The following is a 15,738-nucleotide window of genomic DNA, read 5'->3' as shown; positions in this document are numbered from 1 at the left end:
AATAATAGTAGTAATTAATTAATAATATTAAATAAATAATATTTATACATGAAGCTGCAATTTTTTTTAATAAATAATACAATTTATGATTAGGATTAACGGTGTTCATTAGCTGATTACATTGGATAGATATATTCCACAATAATGCCCGTTTGCTTTAGGCTAAAACTTTAAATTTCGTTTGTCTCACAATATTGATTTTTGGACTTAGGCCATTTTTCTGTTGAGCTCTTCATATATATATATATTTTTTTCCTTCTGATTTTGCCACTTTTTTTTTTTCTGGAGTGGATTCAACAAGAATGGGAAATATATAGGAAACTCTTATCTCTCCTTCCAGATGAATCCAGTCCAGGCTTTGGCTCAAATCACAGCAAAATCTGCATCAAAAACTTAGTGTGTCTTCAGCCTCAGGGTTGGTTCACATCTGCGTTTTGTAATCCGGTCGGAGAGTCCGCATGGGGACCCTTTCCCCCGAATGGTCTACCGAACGCACTGGCAAGAGGTGTTTAGTGAAAGCACACGGACCCCATTATAGTCTATGGGGTCCGTGTGCTTTCACTGCACACCACTTGCCATTGCTTTCAGTAGTCAGTTCGGGGGGTCCCCATGCAGACTCCCCGAACAGATTACCAAATGCAGATGTGAACCAACCCTCAGGCTGCTTTCACACTATCAGTTCTTGCAGACCTTGCACATCCAAGTGTATATCCATCTGCCATCTATATGTGCCTGCAGGGAAAAAAAAGGATGCTTTATTTTTCAGCAATCACCTGAGCAAAACATGACGTCCATAAGTAGACAAGAAAAGAAAATGGTGTTTGCCATTTGCACCACAAGTTTGTCCCACACGTCAGTGGGAAAGAGTCCTTAGGCAGAAGCCACATGTTGGTTTTTTAAAGCCAAAGCCAGGATTAGCAGGAGGGATAAGTATAAGAGATTCCCTTTATCGTTTCTTTTCCTCTCAGGCCGGTTACAGACGACCGTGCTGCAATGGCCTGACGTGATTTAAAAGCACGGGCTACACACGGATGTTCTGATGTGCCATCTTTGCACGGCCCGCGCTTCTGCAGCTCCTGTCATTAAATGATTAGTAGCGACAGAAGCACAGGCCGCAAAATAGGACCTGTCCTATCTGATGTGGCCCGGACTGTCGGCCCGCACACAGGACCATGAAAATTACGATCACATGTACTCTCCATGACATACACAGATATACACCGACCCACAACACGGGCGTCTGCAAGGAGCTGGGAAGTCACTCTTGGCTTTGGCTTAAGAAACAGTCTCAAAATCTACTACAACCTACATGGCTTTTCTGCAACGTGTGGCCTCAGCCTTAATATGTTTTTAATAAATAGGCAGATTGGTGGGAAATGATAATTAAAGTATATTATAAATCTATAGACACGTAAAACCTGACAACTTCTATGTAAATATAATTTTATAACATTCCTGATGAAATGCTTCCATTTATTTTTGACTGTGATGTGTGTGTCTATCTATAATCTTTACTATCATAGATAGATACAGTCCTATGAAAAAGTTTGGGCACCCCTATTAATCTTAATCATTTTTAGTTCTAAATATTTTGGTGTTTGCAGCAGCCATTTCAGTTTGATATATCTAATAACTGATGGACACAGTAATATTTCAGGATTGAAATGAGGTTTATTGTACTAACAGAAAATGTGCAATATGCATTAAACCAAAATTTGACCGGTGCAAAAGTATGGGCACCTCAACAGAAAAGTGACATTAATATTTAGTAGCTCCTTCTTTTGCAAAGATAACAGCCTCTAGTCGCTTCCTGTAGCTTTTAATCAGTTCCTGGATCCTGGATGAAGGTATTTTGGACCATTCCTCTTTACAAAACAATTCAAGTTCAGTTAAGTTTGATGGTGGCCGAGCATGGACAGCCCGCTCTCAAATCATCCCACAGATGTTCAATGATATTCAGGTCTGGGGACTGGGATGGCCATTCCAGAGCATTGTAATTGTTCCTCTGCATGAATGCCTGAGGATTTGGAGCGGTGTTTTGGATCATTGTCTTGCTGAAATATCCATCCCCGGCGTAACTTCAACTTCGTCACTGATTTTTGAACATTATTCTCAAGAATCTGCTGATACTGAGTGGAATCCATGCGACCCTCAACTTTAACAAGATTCCTGGTGCCGGCATTGGCCACACAGCCCCAAAGCATGATGGAACCTCCACCAAATTTACAGTGGGTAGCATGTGTTTTTCTTGAAATGCTGTTTTTTCTGGACGCCATGCATAACGCCTTTTGTATGACCAAACAACTCAATCTTTGTTTCATCAGTCCACAGGACCTTCTTCCAAAATGAAGCTGGCTTGTCCAAATGTGCTTTTGCATAGCTCAGGCGACTCTGTTTGTAGTGTGCTTGCAGAAACGGCTTCTTTCTCATCTCTCTCCCATACAGCTTCTCCTTGTGCAAAGTGCGCTGTTATGTTGCCCGATGCACAGTGACACCATCTGCAGCAAGATGATGCTGCAGCTCTTTGGAGGTGGTCTGTGGATTGTCCTTGACTCTTCTCACCATTCTTCTTCTCTGCCTTTCTGATATTTTTCTTGGCCTGCCACTTCTGGGCTTAACAAGAACTGTCCCTGTGGTCTTCCATTTCCTTACTATGTTCCTCACAGTGGAAACTGACAGGTTAAATCTCTGAGACAACTTTTTGTATCCTTCCCCTGAACAACTATGTTGAACAATCTTTGTTTTCAGATCATTTGAGAGCGGGCTGTCCATGCTCGGCGACCATCAAACTTAACTGAACTTGAATTGTTTTGTAAAGAGGAATGGTCCAAAATACCTTCATCCAGGATCCAGGAACTGATTAAAAGCTACAGGAAGCGACTAGAGGCTGTTATCTTTGCAAAAGGAGGAGCTACTAAATATTAATGTCACTTTTCTGTTGAGGTGCCCATACTTTTGCACCGGTCAAATTTTGGTTTAATGCATATTGCACATTTTCTGTTAGTACAATAAACCTCATTTCAATCCTGAAATATTACTGTGTCCATCAGTTATTAGATATATCAAACTGAAATGGCTGTTGCAAACACCAAAATATTTAGAACTAAAAATGATTAAGATTAATAGGGGGGCACAAACTTTTTCATAGGACTGTAGATAGATAGATAGATAGATAGATAGGAGATAGATAGATAGATAGATAGATAGGAGATAGATAGATAGAGGCAGAACTCATTGGGCACAAGGACAGATGCCCTGTTGGCTACTGCTGATGGGTTTGGGTACATAATTTTGATGACAAGTTCTCTTTAAGAGTTGCGACACCCATTAAACATAACATGAGCACTGAAGTATTTTCTGGAAAGTTTGCAAAGTAAAAACAAAACCCTGCAGGATTGGATTATTTTTTCGCAACGTCATATTGTGGTAACATCATGTGACACTCTGTGCGTCCCGGCCCTGGAAACAAATTTCCAGGATCAGCAACTTTCTTGTCAACAGGCTGTGCCTAATACTATAGCTTCATTCCTTTCAATAGGGTATGAGCTGCAGTACCAGACACAATCCATGGACCAGAGTGGCGCTATATCTTACATTAAAAAATAATAATTTCCTTTTTCTGTACATTGTGTCCAATGGAATCAGATCAGAAAATAGAGAAAAACAAAACAAAAACTATATTTAATTGCTAAAATATTCAATATTTATTTGGTTGCAGATACAGACATACATTGTATAGTGATCTGTATATTAATTGGGTCCTTTAGCTTTATATCCATATGTAATGCTCATATAGATCTGGAATTCTGCCCCCATGTGTTCATCTCCAGGACCACGGCTGGAGTGTTCATTTATGTCTGCTCACTCATATGGACGGAATATATATATATATATATATATATATATATATATATATATATATATTTATATATTTCGCCAGCAATATCATTGTAGCAGCTCTACACGTCAGCGAATCCCCTGCTTGACATCCAGGTCAGCACTAATACAGTAAGTTACCAATTTTTTTTTTCCTTACTTTTATTAATACTTGTGATAATGCAAAAAAATCTGCACATTTTCTGGACAATTTTTATTTTTTTTTTTACACAATTTTTCGGACACACTTAAAGTAATACATAAAGAACAGGAAAAAGTAAAACACTGACAGAGGTTTAAAGTGTATTTCTGGCCCCAAATATAGTTTTCATACTTCTGACCCTGTACAGATCAACTTGTAGCCGCTGAAACTGGTGCAGTAAGGGGAAGGCTGTGCAGGCGGCTCCTATTGTAGTACCAGAGGTGGCGCTACAATGTCCAGGAACCTCCACCCTACAGTGGATGGGCTGCGGTGTCTGTTCCGTGAATAGGAGCAGCCCAAGTGCACTCCCCGTCCCCTGCGCAGGCTCATCAGTGTTGTTCCCTCTGTTATTACTCTTAGAAATCTCAGAATAAATTGACAACTGGGCGTTACCATTCCTCTTGTCAAAAAGATGCATCCCTACATAGTCTAATATTGACAGTATTGAATGGAGAGGGTTGCACAAATGGTAGCACCCAGGTATCAATTTATTCATTAATTTCCAGTAGGAGTAACAGAGGAACATCACAATGCAGTTATACATGACAGATGATTTAGAATGATCTGTTATAGTACATAATTGTATTGTATTCCTGTCCCTGCTCTGTGCCGCTCCTCTCTCATTCCCACTGAATCTTATGACCAAGCCGATGTGTTCGTTACAATTAGGGCTGGACAATTCACTGAATTAAATCGATTTATTGCTTATTTCGAAGTGTAATTTTCATCAGAATCATGAAATCGATGTTTCACCCGCCTTAGTGTCTGATGTATATTGCGTCAGAGTCTCCGTTGGCCTCCTTCACGCTCCCTCCCCCCTGATATCATTGTGTAATAGGATGTCACGTGGTGTTGAGGCAAAAACAAGAAAAAGAGATATAAAAAAATCAAATCAATAACCAATTCTTCATGGGGCATGAATACTGATATGACACTCACTGGACAAGTGTAGGGTCATGGGGACATTCATATATTACCAGGAGGAATAACAGAGGAATGGCTCGACACAGTGACAGAAAATAGATCCAGCATGGGGAATACAAATCTTTACCGCCCTATAACTTGTTATATCAGTTCTTCCCAATCCGCTGCATTTGCTTGGTAGGATATGACATGTCACAGGACCTGCTATTGACTAACACATGGAGGGAGAATGGTGGTGGGAAGTTCATGATACTATTTCACTATTGCCTGTACTTTAAAGCCGCTTGCACACGACCATGTGCTAAGTGGTTGCCATTAATGAACGGCACAGGGCAGCGCACGCGGGACACATGGATGTCCCCCAAGTTCCGCCCGTGCACCCGCAGCCTCTTTCATTCAATGAATAGGAACCGCAGAAGCAGGGCTGCAACATCAGACCTAGGACCCGTTCCATATTTTGTGGCCCGCACTTGTGACAGTGTAATTCATGGTAATATGTACGGGCCCATAGAAATGAACGGGTCAGTGTACTATCTGGGAAAAACCTGCATAGCACACTGACCATACATACGGTCGTGTGCAAGGCCTGAACCCCACAGTCCCTGCAAAGTGGATGAGATTCTAGCGAATCCCATCCACACATTGCAGAAATATACGTGCAGTGGAAATGCGGTCGTCTTTGGAAATTGCAGCATATCAGTAATACCTAAGGCAAATGGTGGCGGTTTCCCTATAGGTAAAATTGAAACAGAAAGTTGCTGCGGGGAAAACTGCAACGTGTTTCGGTTGCGGCCCGTCCTTCAGCCTTTTACATCATGCACTATGTATAACACACCATACCAGGTTTGTCCAGAGTATCCCTTTAAATAAGTTTAGGTAACCCCCTACTATTAGGGCCCCTTCACGCAGCGTAAACGCGCCGCTCATTTAGACACGTATACACAATTCAAAACAGTGTCCACTGATTTCAATGGGAAGCGCGCGTGTATCGGCATATACACGCTTCCTATTTAAATCAATGGGCTCTGTTTTGAAGCGTCACGCTCGGACACGTGTATACGTGTCTAAATGAGCGGCGCACTTATGCCGTGTGAAGGGGCCCTTAGCCCTTAAAGATACGCCGCTGACACATGCTAAGGCGAATAACAGTGTATATCTGAGCAAAATAAGCTCAGACCATACGATGTTCACATTAGCATGTATCAGCGGCGCAGCATTAAGAGCCCAGAACAATACATAATGTTCTGCTGTCCATGGCGACAAAGATGAGGATAGGTTAATATTGGGGACCTGGTGCTTAAACCTATTATACAATAATAATACTGAATATATATATCTGCACAGCGCGCATGTAATACGAATACTGCAGCTCTATCATAATAAAATATATAGAAATGTTACGGAAATCTTTTGTTATACTATTTCTCTGCAAAATATACTTTCACCATGAAAATACTTACAGGTATAAATGACATTTTCTAGAATATCGCTACATTGGGTACTGAAACACTCTGGACCAGTAATAAGTCGTATAGGAAAAGATACGAGTCATTTGTAGCTCACTGAGAGGAGCTCATAGGTTACAGGCAGGAGAGGAGCTCGTGCACGGATTGCCGGTGGAGCTAAATTCCATGTACTTAAAGGCAGCCTCCTGGACTCGGGGGGAATTGGAGGTGCAGATTCACTCCCCTCTATATGTGGCGCTGTTGCAGTCTGTCTCATGCACGCACACTTCGTACAGTAGTCCTGGTGGAAGCCTCTTGTTCAGGCCGTCCCAAATAAATACAGTCAGGTTCTCCACAGAACTGGAATGAAATAGAGTTCTTTAATCTGGCACATAATCTTATATACAGTAATACACAATCTTAGATTTTATTTTCTCAAAGCAGAGTCCACAATGTTATATCTTGTGCAGGGCCTGTGGAGGAGATGTTGTTTCAAGTGACTATTATAGGACTACTAGCTTTTACCCGCGACTTCGTCCGCGGAACCCTGACCCCCTGCGGGACCCACCTGGAGCGGTGCACAGGCAAAGGTTCCTTTGCCTTGTGTTCACAGTGGGCCCTTCCTACACCTGTGGGTCCATGGACCCTCGGGGCCTACCCTGCGGCCCGCTGGAAGTGTTTACCTCCTCTCCTTCCTGGCGCCCGCCACCTCCCTTTCTCCCTACCCGCTTCCCCATGTGGTCACTCCTTCCTCCTACCCAGTGCTCCTTTGCCCCCCAGGAACGTGCCCCCTTCTCCCCCTAACCCCCTTCTCTCGTGTTACCTACTCCATGCCCCCGTCTTACCAAACCCATGCCCCCCCACCCTGCGGCCCGCTGTAACTCTTTACCTCCTCTCCCTCCTGGCGCCCACCACCCCCCTTTGTCCCTACCCGCTTCCCCATGTGGTCACTCCTTCCTCCTACCCCGTGCCCCCTTTTCCCCCCACCAGACCCTGCCGACTGTGTGTCCCTTTTCCCCCACCAACCTGTGGCCCCGTCCTCACCACACCCTAAGCTTCCCGTTCACCGATGTTCTGACTTGTAGTGTCCAGAGATGGCAGAGTACTGCGGTCTCGTGGTGAGGCCACACAGGTAGGGCAGCGTATGGACTTGTCGCTGCCCCAGAGTAGAAGCCCTTGTGCAGGACGCTCTGGAGCTCTCAGAGACGCCATGTTGGTGTGGACGGCGGCCGGACAATAACTCTGCCCACATAGAGAAGCGGCACCCAATGAGGTGAGCTGCTGAAAGGGCTGGGATGTCGTCATCCCAGGTCCTACAGCGTACCATGTCCTGCAGCGAACTGAACCGTGAGAAGCACCGGGCATTTTCAGACAAATCCGTTTGCCCATGTAGGTGTGATTGAGGAACAAACATCCAAACACACAAACTTTCACATTTATAATATTAGTAGGATTGCCAATTGTTCCCTATGAAGGCTCCCTGTTGGTCAGTTTTCCTTGGTTGAAGATTAGCTGTTATGGTGTCTTCCATACAGCACTCACAGCTAAGGCCTCGTTCACATCTGCGTTGCTATTCCGTCCAGTGGAGTCCGCATGAGAAACCATTCTCCCCCCCACCCCCAAACGGACTACCATACGCAACTGCAAGCGATGTGCCAGAGAAAGCACATGGACCCCATAGACTATAGTGGGGTCCGTGCGCTTGCCACCAGATCTCCGCAGGGAACGTGCAGACAGGAAAGTAGTTCACAATCTACTTTCCTGTCCGCATGCTTCGTGCGGGCAGCGTGCGGCAAGCACACTGACACCATTATAGTCTATGGGGTCTGTGTGCTTTTACTGCACAGCGCTTGCAGTTGCGTTCGCTAGTCTGTTCAGCGGACTCCCCGAACAGAATACCAAACGCATATGTGAATGAAAGGTAAGCATCATAAGCAGCTGCAGTATGGAATACATTACTCAGCATTACTGAGCAGTATAGTTGCAAATTGAAATTAAGTCTGCAGAGGAAACTTCTACGAACTTATTATCTAATGTGCTGTGGGAAGAACGGCGATGTGTTGCCGCAGCGTTTTTTCCCACAGCGCTTTTTTGCTGTGAGGCCTCAGCCTAATAGACAGTTTTTTTCCGCAGCCATTTGGAGCGCAGTGTACAGCTAAACTCCCATTCACTCCTATTCTTCTCCTCCGGCTCTGTACACTGCGCTACAAAGGGCTGATCATAGGCCACTGCGAGTCTGGATCTTAAATAGATAGAACCAAATTGAGGCAGCTTCTATAGAATAATCGCTTTGTTACCCACCTTACGACAGTTTTGAAGAAGGGAACATCACGGTCCAAATTTTTATGGTCCAAAGGAACCATAATGGCCTCCTGTAGAGGGATTGACAGTCATTCAGTTATTGGGAACTAAACAGAACCTGACCCCCATAGGGGATTATACAGAATCTAACAAATTCAACTATTTCCTAAATCAGTAAGATATCCCCCATATAGAGAAGCTCTGGTAGAGAACAGTAGAGGAAAAGGTGTGGCATGGCAATGTATACAAGTGGATATTTTATGGGACGGGTGCATTATAGAAAGAGGGAACGGACTAAAAGTTCCACCAAACTACACAGAATGAGAGAAGTCCTGTGTATCCCGAGCTCATAGCGAGCAAGTATCCCATAGAAGGCAGCACTCCTCACATCTATACTCCCATACCTTAAAGGGGTTCTCCAGAATTAACCCAGAAATATGATGCAGTAAGTAGTTTTGCCTCTAGGGGCATCACTGCTGACCCACCTGCTAGATGGGTCTCTGTAGTTGGAAGGGAGAGGGCAGAGTTGGGACAGGACTGGGTGAAGTTTAACACTGGGGCATGTTCAGGATGTGTATCAGCGGGTCAGGATTTCGGAGGCAGTGACCATGGCTGCAGTTAACGTTGGGGCAGCGCTGAACAGACACTGCGTTTCCATCATGTGTACTAACACATATTGTCATCTCGCCATAGTCTAAACCTTTGTGGTTAACCCTCCATATACAGTGTAAGCTATGTAATATTCCAAACCCTACTAACATAAAACCCTTAGAGACCATTACCTCCATGTACTGCTTCAAGTCTGTCAGATTCATCACCATCCCAGTGATGGGGTCAATCTAAGGAAAAAACACTATGTCAAGAGGATAGAGTGACAACTCTAAGGAAAAGAGCAAGTTTGGGGGTTAGCAAGAGTCTTTAAAGGGATTCTACCATTAAAACACATTTTTATCTCGTTCACATGTAGGAATAGCCTTAAGAAAGACTATTCTTCTCCTACCTTTAGATGTCTTCTCTGCCCCGCCGTTCCGTAGAAATCCCAGTTTTCGTCAGTATGCAAATGAGTTCTCTCGCAGCACTGGGGGCGTCCCCAATGCTGCGAGAGAAGTCTCCAGCAACGCCTCCATCTTCTTCAGGAACGTCCTCTTCACAAGTCTTCTTCCAGTGTGGGTGATGAAACTTGTAGGCCTCGAGCAGAGGCGCATGCCCACAGGCCACAAGAAAATGGACGCTTACTTACTGAGTAAGCGGCCATCTTTCTTGTGGCAGCAGGCATGCGCAGTCAGCTCTGCCTGAGGCCTACAAGTTTGACCGTCTGCGCCGGAAGAAGAGCCCATTCCTGAAGAAGATGCGTTGCTGGAGAGTTCTCTCGCAGCATTGGGGACGCCCCCAGTGCTGCGAGAAAACTCATTTGCATACCAAGAAAACCGGGATTTCTACAGAACGGCGGCGCGGAGAAGACATCTAAAGGTAGGAGAAGAATAGCCTTTTTTAAGGCTATTCCTACATGTCAACGAGAAAAAATGTGTTTTAATGGTAGAATCCCTTTAACTGGATGGACTTGGCTTTACAATCTATGATCATGGAGGGGTGTTAGGCTTGGTTCACATCTGCACATGGGTTGTAGGGACTCCCATACTGTATGAAACATGCTACATTATACTGCAAAAAGGAACATAAAAAGGAATCACTTACTTCTCCTCGTACGGTGACGATCACTGGAAAGAACAGAAACAAGCGACTGAGTAGGTTATATAATTCTGGTATGATTGCTAGCAGATGCCGCTAGATTCCTCTCAATAGGATGCTCTACATCTGCCGTCTCATGCTGTGTTCAGCATAAAACATCCTTATTTCCTTCTTCAACCACCAATTTCATCCTCCCCCCATGACCTGAATTATTCACAATTTTCATGTCACCCATTATTCTGCCAGTCTTCACTTATCTAGTGTTTGACGCCAAGTCCTTCAAGCATTTCCTGAAGAATAAGCCAAGTATAATGTGTCTTTCATAACCTGCTCTACTATCCCACTTTCATCTACCAAGCCAAATCACATTTTGCGCCTTGACCACAGCGGATGTTACACAAGCGAGGTTCATAGGTCAAAACTCCGCCATGTCTCATGGTCGTCCGGAGGAATACCAATACGGTTTCTTCAACTTCATACATTGGAGATTCTAGTCTATGGGAGCTCAAAGATGGACGATATGCGATTGGCTTGTTTGGAAGGGACCCGTTTCACTTTTTTATGCAACCGGCCTGATGTGAATTAAAGGCATGGGATATCTCCATGTGCCGCCCCGTGCATGGGTCGTGCTTCCGCGACTCCTTTACCTAAATGAATCGGAGCCACAGAAGTAAGGGAATAAGACCTGTCCTATCTGATGCGGCCCAGACTGTTGGCCTGCACATGGGTCATGTGTACGGGCTCATAGAAAAGAATGGGTCAGTGTGCTCTCCATGAAATACACGTACAGCACACGGACCCACACCATGGTCATCTGCAAGGGGCCTAAGACTCCGTTCATACAAGTTCAGTATTTGGATTTCCTCACCTCGGTAATTGTGACCATGGCCGTTTGGATTGTTACACTTGCCAAAAATCTTTTTATTTTCCTCGTCCGTTAGAGAATTGCTGAAACAGAAAATAAGAAGTAAAATGAGGATTTTATTAAAAAAAAAGCAAAAAAAAAACCCCCAAAAAAACCCAGAAAAAAAACGCACACGCAACAACTACGTGTGTGAAATTAACATGTCTAAATCCATGGGTTAAGAAGGTCAGTAGTCTCTTCATCTAGCCTAGAGACTGTCACAAGATGCAGGAGAAGACACAGGGTGGCCTAAAATGGTTGTCAGATATCAGATGGGGCAAAGGCCTGGATAATGCAAAGTCAAGGAAGAATTACTGACGCTTCAGATTTGCTTTGGCTTCTGCATCGTCCAGGCCTGTCAGGGGACCTGAACCACGGACCGCGGACTGCAGTTTTAGTGGTTACATACAGACACCGGAGGGGACTTTCTGTGAAAAGCGCTGCAGAAAAACAGCGATGCGTTTCCGCCAATTTCTTTCACGCATGGCTTTTCGGCTGCGGCTTGCTACGTGGGGCTTAAAGGTCACTTTATTTGTGTCTCATAAGGTGGGAATATATCCTCCATCAGATTTGTATTCCCAAAAGCGTGTTACCTTACTCAAATATCGCTACCCTTAAGGCCCGGTTCACATCTACGTTCGGGCCATTCAGTTCCCCTATCTGCATCAAATATGCAGAGAAAAAAGTCCTGCAAGCAGGTCCTGGCTCTCGGCATTTTTTGAGTAGAAACCACACGGTCCCCATTATAGTCTATGGGGTCTGCGGGTTTCCTTAGGTAACTGCTTTTTAATGCGTATAGGTTTCCGTTTGGGGGGGGGGGGGGGTCCCCTAATGGACTCCCTGAGCGGAAACCCGAATGCAGATGTGAATCCTGCAAGACTATTATTGATGATGAACATCAGGATACATCCAGGGCCGGTTTTAGACAAAGTGGGGCCCCAAACAGCGAGACCATTTTTTTTAACCGGACATGCAGGACTTTGTATCTGTATCTAAAACGGTCTTGCCGCAGAGAGGCAGAAGACTCTCACGGTGGTCACCTCTGCAAACCCATCCGCCAGATGACGGAAACCCGAAAGCGGAGACGGGCGCAGATGTGAACCTGCCCTAACATGATTAAATTACAGTCATCTATATACTGTATCATATACAGATAACATGACAATTACATGACAATTGCTTCATCAATATACGGATCATGGATGTGATCATATTTCATCACTTCACTGTTGCAGATATGTTGGCCCTCTGGGATTAGGAGGAGATATGAATGGAATAGAGAGGGAGCGGAGGAGGCAGATGAAGATGAGACCACCCGCGGGTTGGTCATTATTTACAATAACCCAGAGTATAATAATGGTTCATGGGTGTCCACAATGGGGGAACATAATATTGTGTGCAGGGGCCACTATGGGGCATCATACTGTGTGTACATGGGCCATTATGGGGCATAATACTGTGTGCAGGGGCCATTATGGGGCATAATACTGTGTGCAGGGGCCACTATGGGGCATAATACTGTGTGCAGGGGCCACTATGGGCATAATACTGTGTGCAGGGGCCACTATGGGGCATCATACTGTGTGTACATGGGCCATTATGGGGCATAATACTGTGTGCAGGGGCCACTATGGGCATAATATTGTGTGTGCAGGGGCCACTATGGGGCATAATACTGTGTGCAGGGGCCACTATGGGCATAATATTGTGTGTGCAGGGGCCACTATGGGGCATAATACTGTGTGCAGGGGCCACTATGGGGCATAATATTGTGTGTGCAGGGGCCACTATGGGACATAATAGTACGTGTGGGGGGTGTTGGTTGGTCGGGGTCTTCAGTGTCGATCGGGGGGCCTGTCTAAGTTCCTAGTTACATCACTATACGTAAAGATTCTTGTAATTTTTTCTAACAGCTGTAGAACAACTCAGAAGAGATTTGATGGAACTAGAGACTCAGGAGTGCGCTGGAGGGGGCGCTGTGCTGAATGAATGGCACTAGAGAGGTAGAGTATCCCAGCAGTATACAGTATATAGCAGAATAGCCAAAGCTGAACATACAAGCAATGCCCAGTACTCAATGCAGAGGACTAGGCCAAATTACTATTGAGTCCATGGCGTTGGTGAATGTGGATCCAAAATAGGGACGCAAACCGGTCTCCATCTTCTTCTGGCCTCCTGAATGACATCAGAGATGCCGGCGTGACCCACATGACACCTCAGCAATTCCTGATGTCATTTAGAAGGCCAGAAGACTCCCAAAGAGCCAACGGGAGGCGCATGAGACTGCTTATAGTCCTCTCTCCTGGGCCTCCAAGAGCCTCTCTGATCACTTCCACCTAATTTAGTTACCGGATTCTAAATTTAGGTTTTTCAGGTATTGATAAAGAAGCCCCCCAATGCCAGCCCTGGATACATCAATAAGAGAACAGTGGGGGTCCGGCAACCAGGACCCCTACTGACCAGCTGTTTGAAGAGTCCACAGCACTTAGGGGCAACACAGAAGCCCGATGGTTAGCACTGCAGCCTTACAGCACTGTAGTCCGGAGTTCGAATCCCGCCAGAGTCCACAGCGCTCGTGACCCCTTCACTGTTTACACCGCACACAGTCTGTTTCATACCGTCCATATCAGGGGGACGGTGTGCGGTGTAAACAGTGACAGTGCTTGTGAATAATAATGCAATGTAATATTATCAGACCATAATATCACGTGAAATAATGTATTATACTAAAATATATAATGAGCCATTTACTACAATGTATAATATGTATCCAGTCTTATGTGGTGCTGTAATATATACTGATATAATACTATAATGTATAATATGTATCCAACCTTATGTGGTCCTGTAATATATACCGTATATAATACTAAATCATGTATAATATGTATCCAATCGTATGTGGTGCTGTAATATATACTGGATATAATACTATAAGGTATAATATGTATCCAATCATATGTGGTCCTGTAATATATACTGGATATAATACTAAATAATGTATAATATGTATCCAATCTTATGTGGTGCTGTAATATATACTGTATATAATACTAAATCATGTATAATATGTATCCAATCTTATGTGGTGCTGTAATATATACTGATATAATACTATAATGTATAATATGTATCCAATCTTATGTGGTCCTGTAATATATACTGGATATAATACTATAAGGTATAATATGTATCCAATCATATGTGGTCCTGTAATATATACTGATATAATACTATAAGGTATAATATGTATCCAATCTTATGTGGTGCTGTAATATATACTGTATATAATACTAAATCATGTATAATATGTATCCAATCTTATGTGGTCCTGTAATATATACTGATATAATACTATAATGTATAATATGTATCCAATCTTATGTGGTGCTGTAATATATACTGTATATAATACTAAATCATGTATAATATGTATCCAATCTTATGTGGTCCTGTAATATATACTGATATAATACTATAAGGTATAATATGTATCCAATCTTATGTGGTGCTGTAATATATACTGTATATAATACTAAATCAGGTATAATATGTATCCAATCTTATGTGGTCCTGTAATATATACTGGATATAATACTATAAGGTATAATATGTATCCAATCTTATGTGGTGCTGGAATATATACTGGATATAATACTATAATGTATAATATGTATCCAATCTTATGTGATACTGTAATATATACTAATATAATACTATAATGTATAATATGTATCCAATCTTATGTGATACTGTAATATATACTGATATAATACTAAATAATGTATAATATGTATCCAATCATATGTGGTCCTGTAATATATACTGATATAATACTATAATGTATAATATGTATCCAATCTTATGTGATGCTGTAATATATACTGGATATAATATAATGTAATATTGTAGATTGCATTATGTAACAGCTTAGCATTCATTGCATTGCTATAATACAGTACACTATAGTGCAGTATAATACGGCAGTGATACTACTATATGATGTATTATAGCAGCACTATAGCGGGCACAGCTCCCTCTCACCAGTGTAGCCGGTGGCAGGCGCTGAAGGCCGCGGAGCGGGCGATCTGGATGACTCGGGGCCGCGGTTGGCTTCTCATGACGTCTCCGTTCTGCATGCTGTGCTCCCGGGATCCGCTCTGCGCTCCTGCCCGTCTCCTGGATGGAACCGACTACAGGTAGGCGGCGCCACACGTCAGGGGACTGGCAGCAGCGCTGATTGTGATTGGCTCCCGGCGGACTCTGCTCAGTGATGTCAGTGGTTAACCCCATCCCTACCTGGTGGAGAGAGAAGATTGGGTGTGTGCGGGGGGGTTATTATAGGTATAAGGCTGCCTGCAGGGTGTTATACAAGGGGAAGCCATTACACAGAGGGG

General features: G+C 43.7%; 1 protein-coding gene across 1 annotated transcript; it reads right to left on the bottom strand.

Moving 5' to 3' along the window:
* Positions 1-3,715: 3,715 nt before the first annotated feature.
* PTS (6-pyruvoyltetrahydropterin synthase) lies at positions 3,716-15,517 on the bottom strand. The gene is made up of 6 exons (XM_075281346.1): positions 15,386-15,517; positions 11,306-11,385; positions 10,444-10,466; positions 9,531-9,587; positions 8,749-8,819; positions 3,716-6,807 (listed from the first exon to the last, which is right to left on the bottom strand). Exons 1-6 carry the CDS (start codon positions 15,478-15,480, stop codon positions 6,684-6,686), a joined length of 450 nt encoding a protein of 149 aa, XP_075137447.1. The 5' UTR covers positions 15,481-15,517; the 3' UTR covers positions 3,716-6,683.
* Between the last annotated feature and the right edge of the window lie 221 nt (positions 15,518-15,738).

The sequence above is a fragment of the Leptodactylus fuscus genome, chromosome 7, assembly GCF_031893055.1.
Source record: "Leptodactylus fuscus isolate aLepFus1 chromosome 7, aLepFus1.hap2, whole genome shotgun sequence".
Taxonomy (NCBI): domain Eukaryota; kingdom Metazoa; phylum Chordata; class Amphibia; order Anura; family Leptodactylidae; genus Leptodactylus; species Leptodactylus fuscus.
The sequence above is the reverse complement of the archived record's forward strand: the minus strand, read 5'-3'. Positions and strand labels throughout refer to the sequence as shown.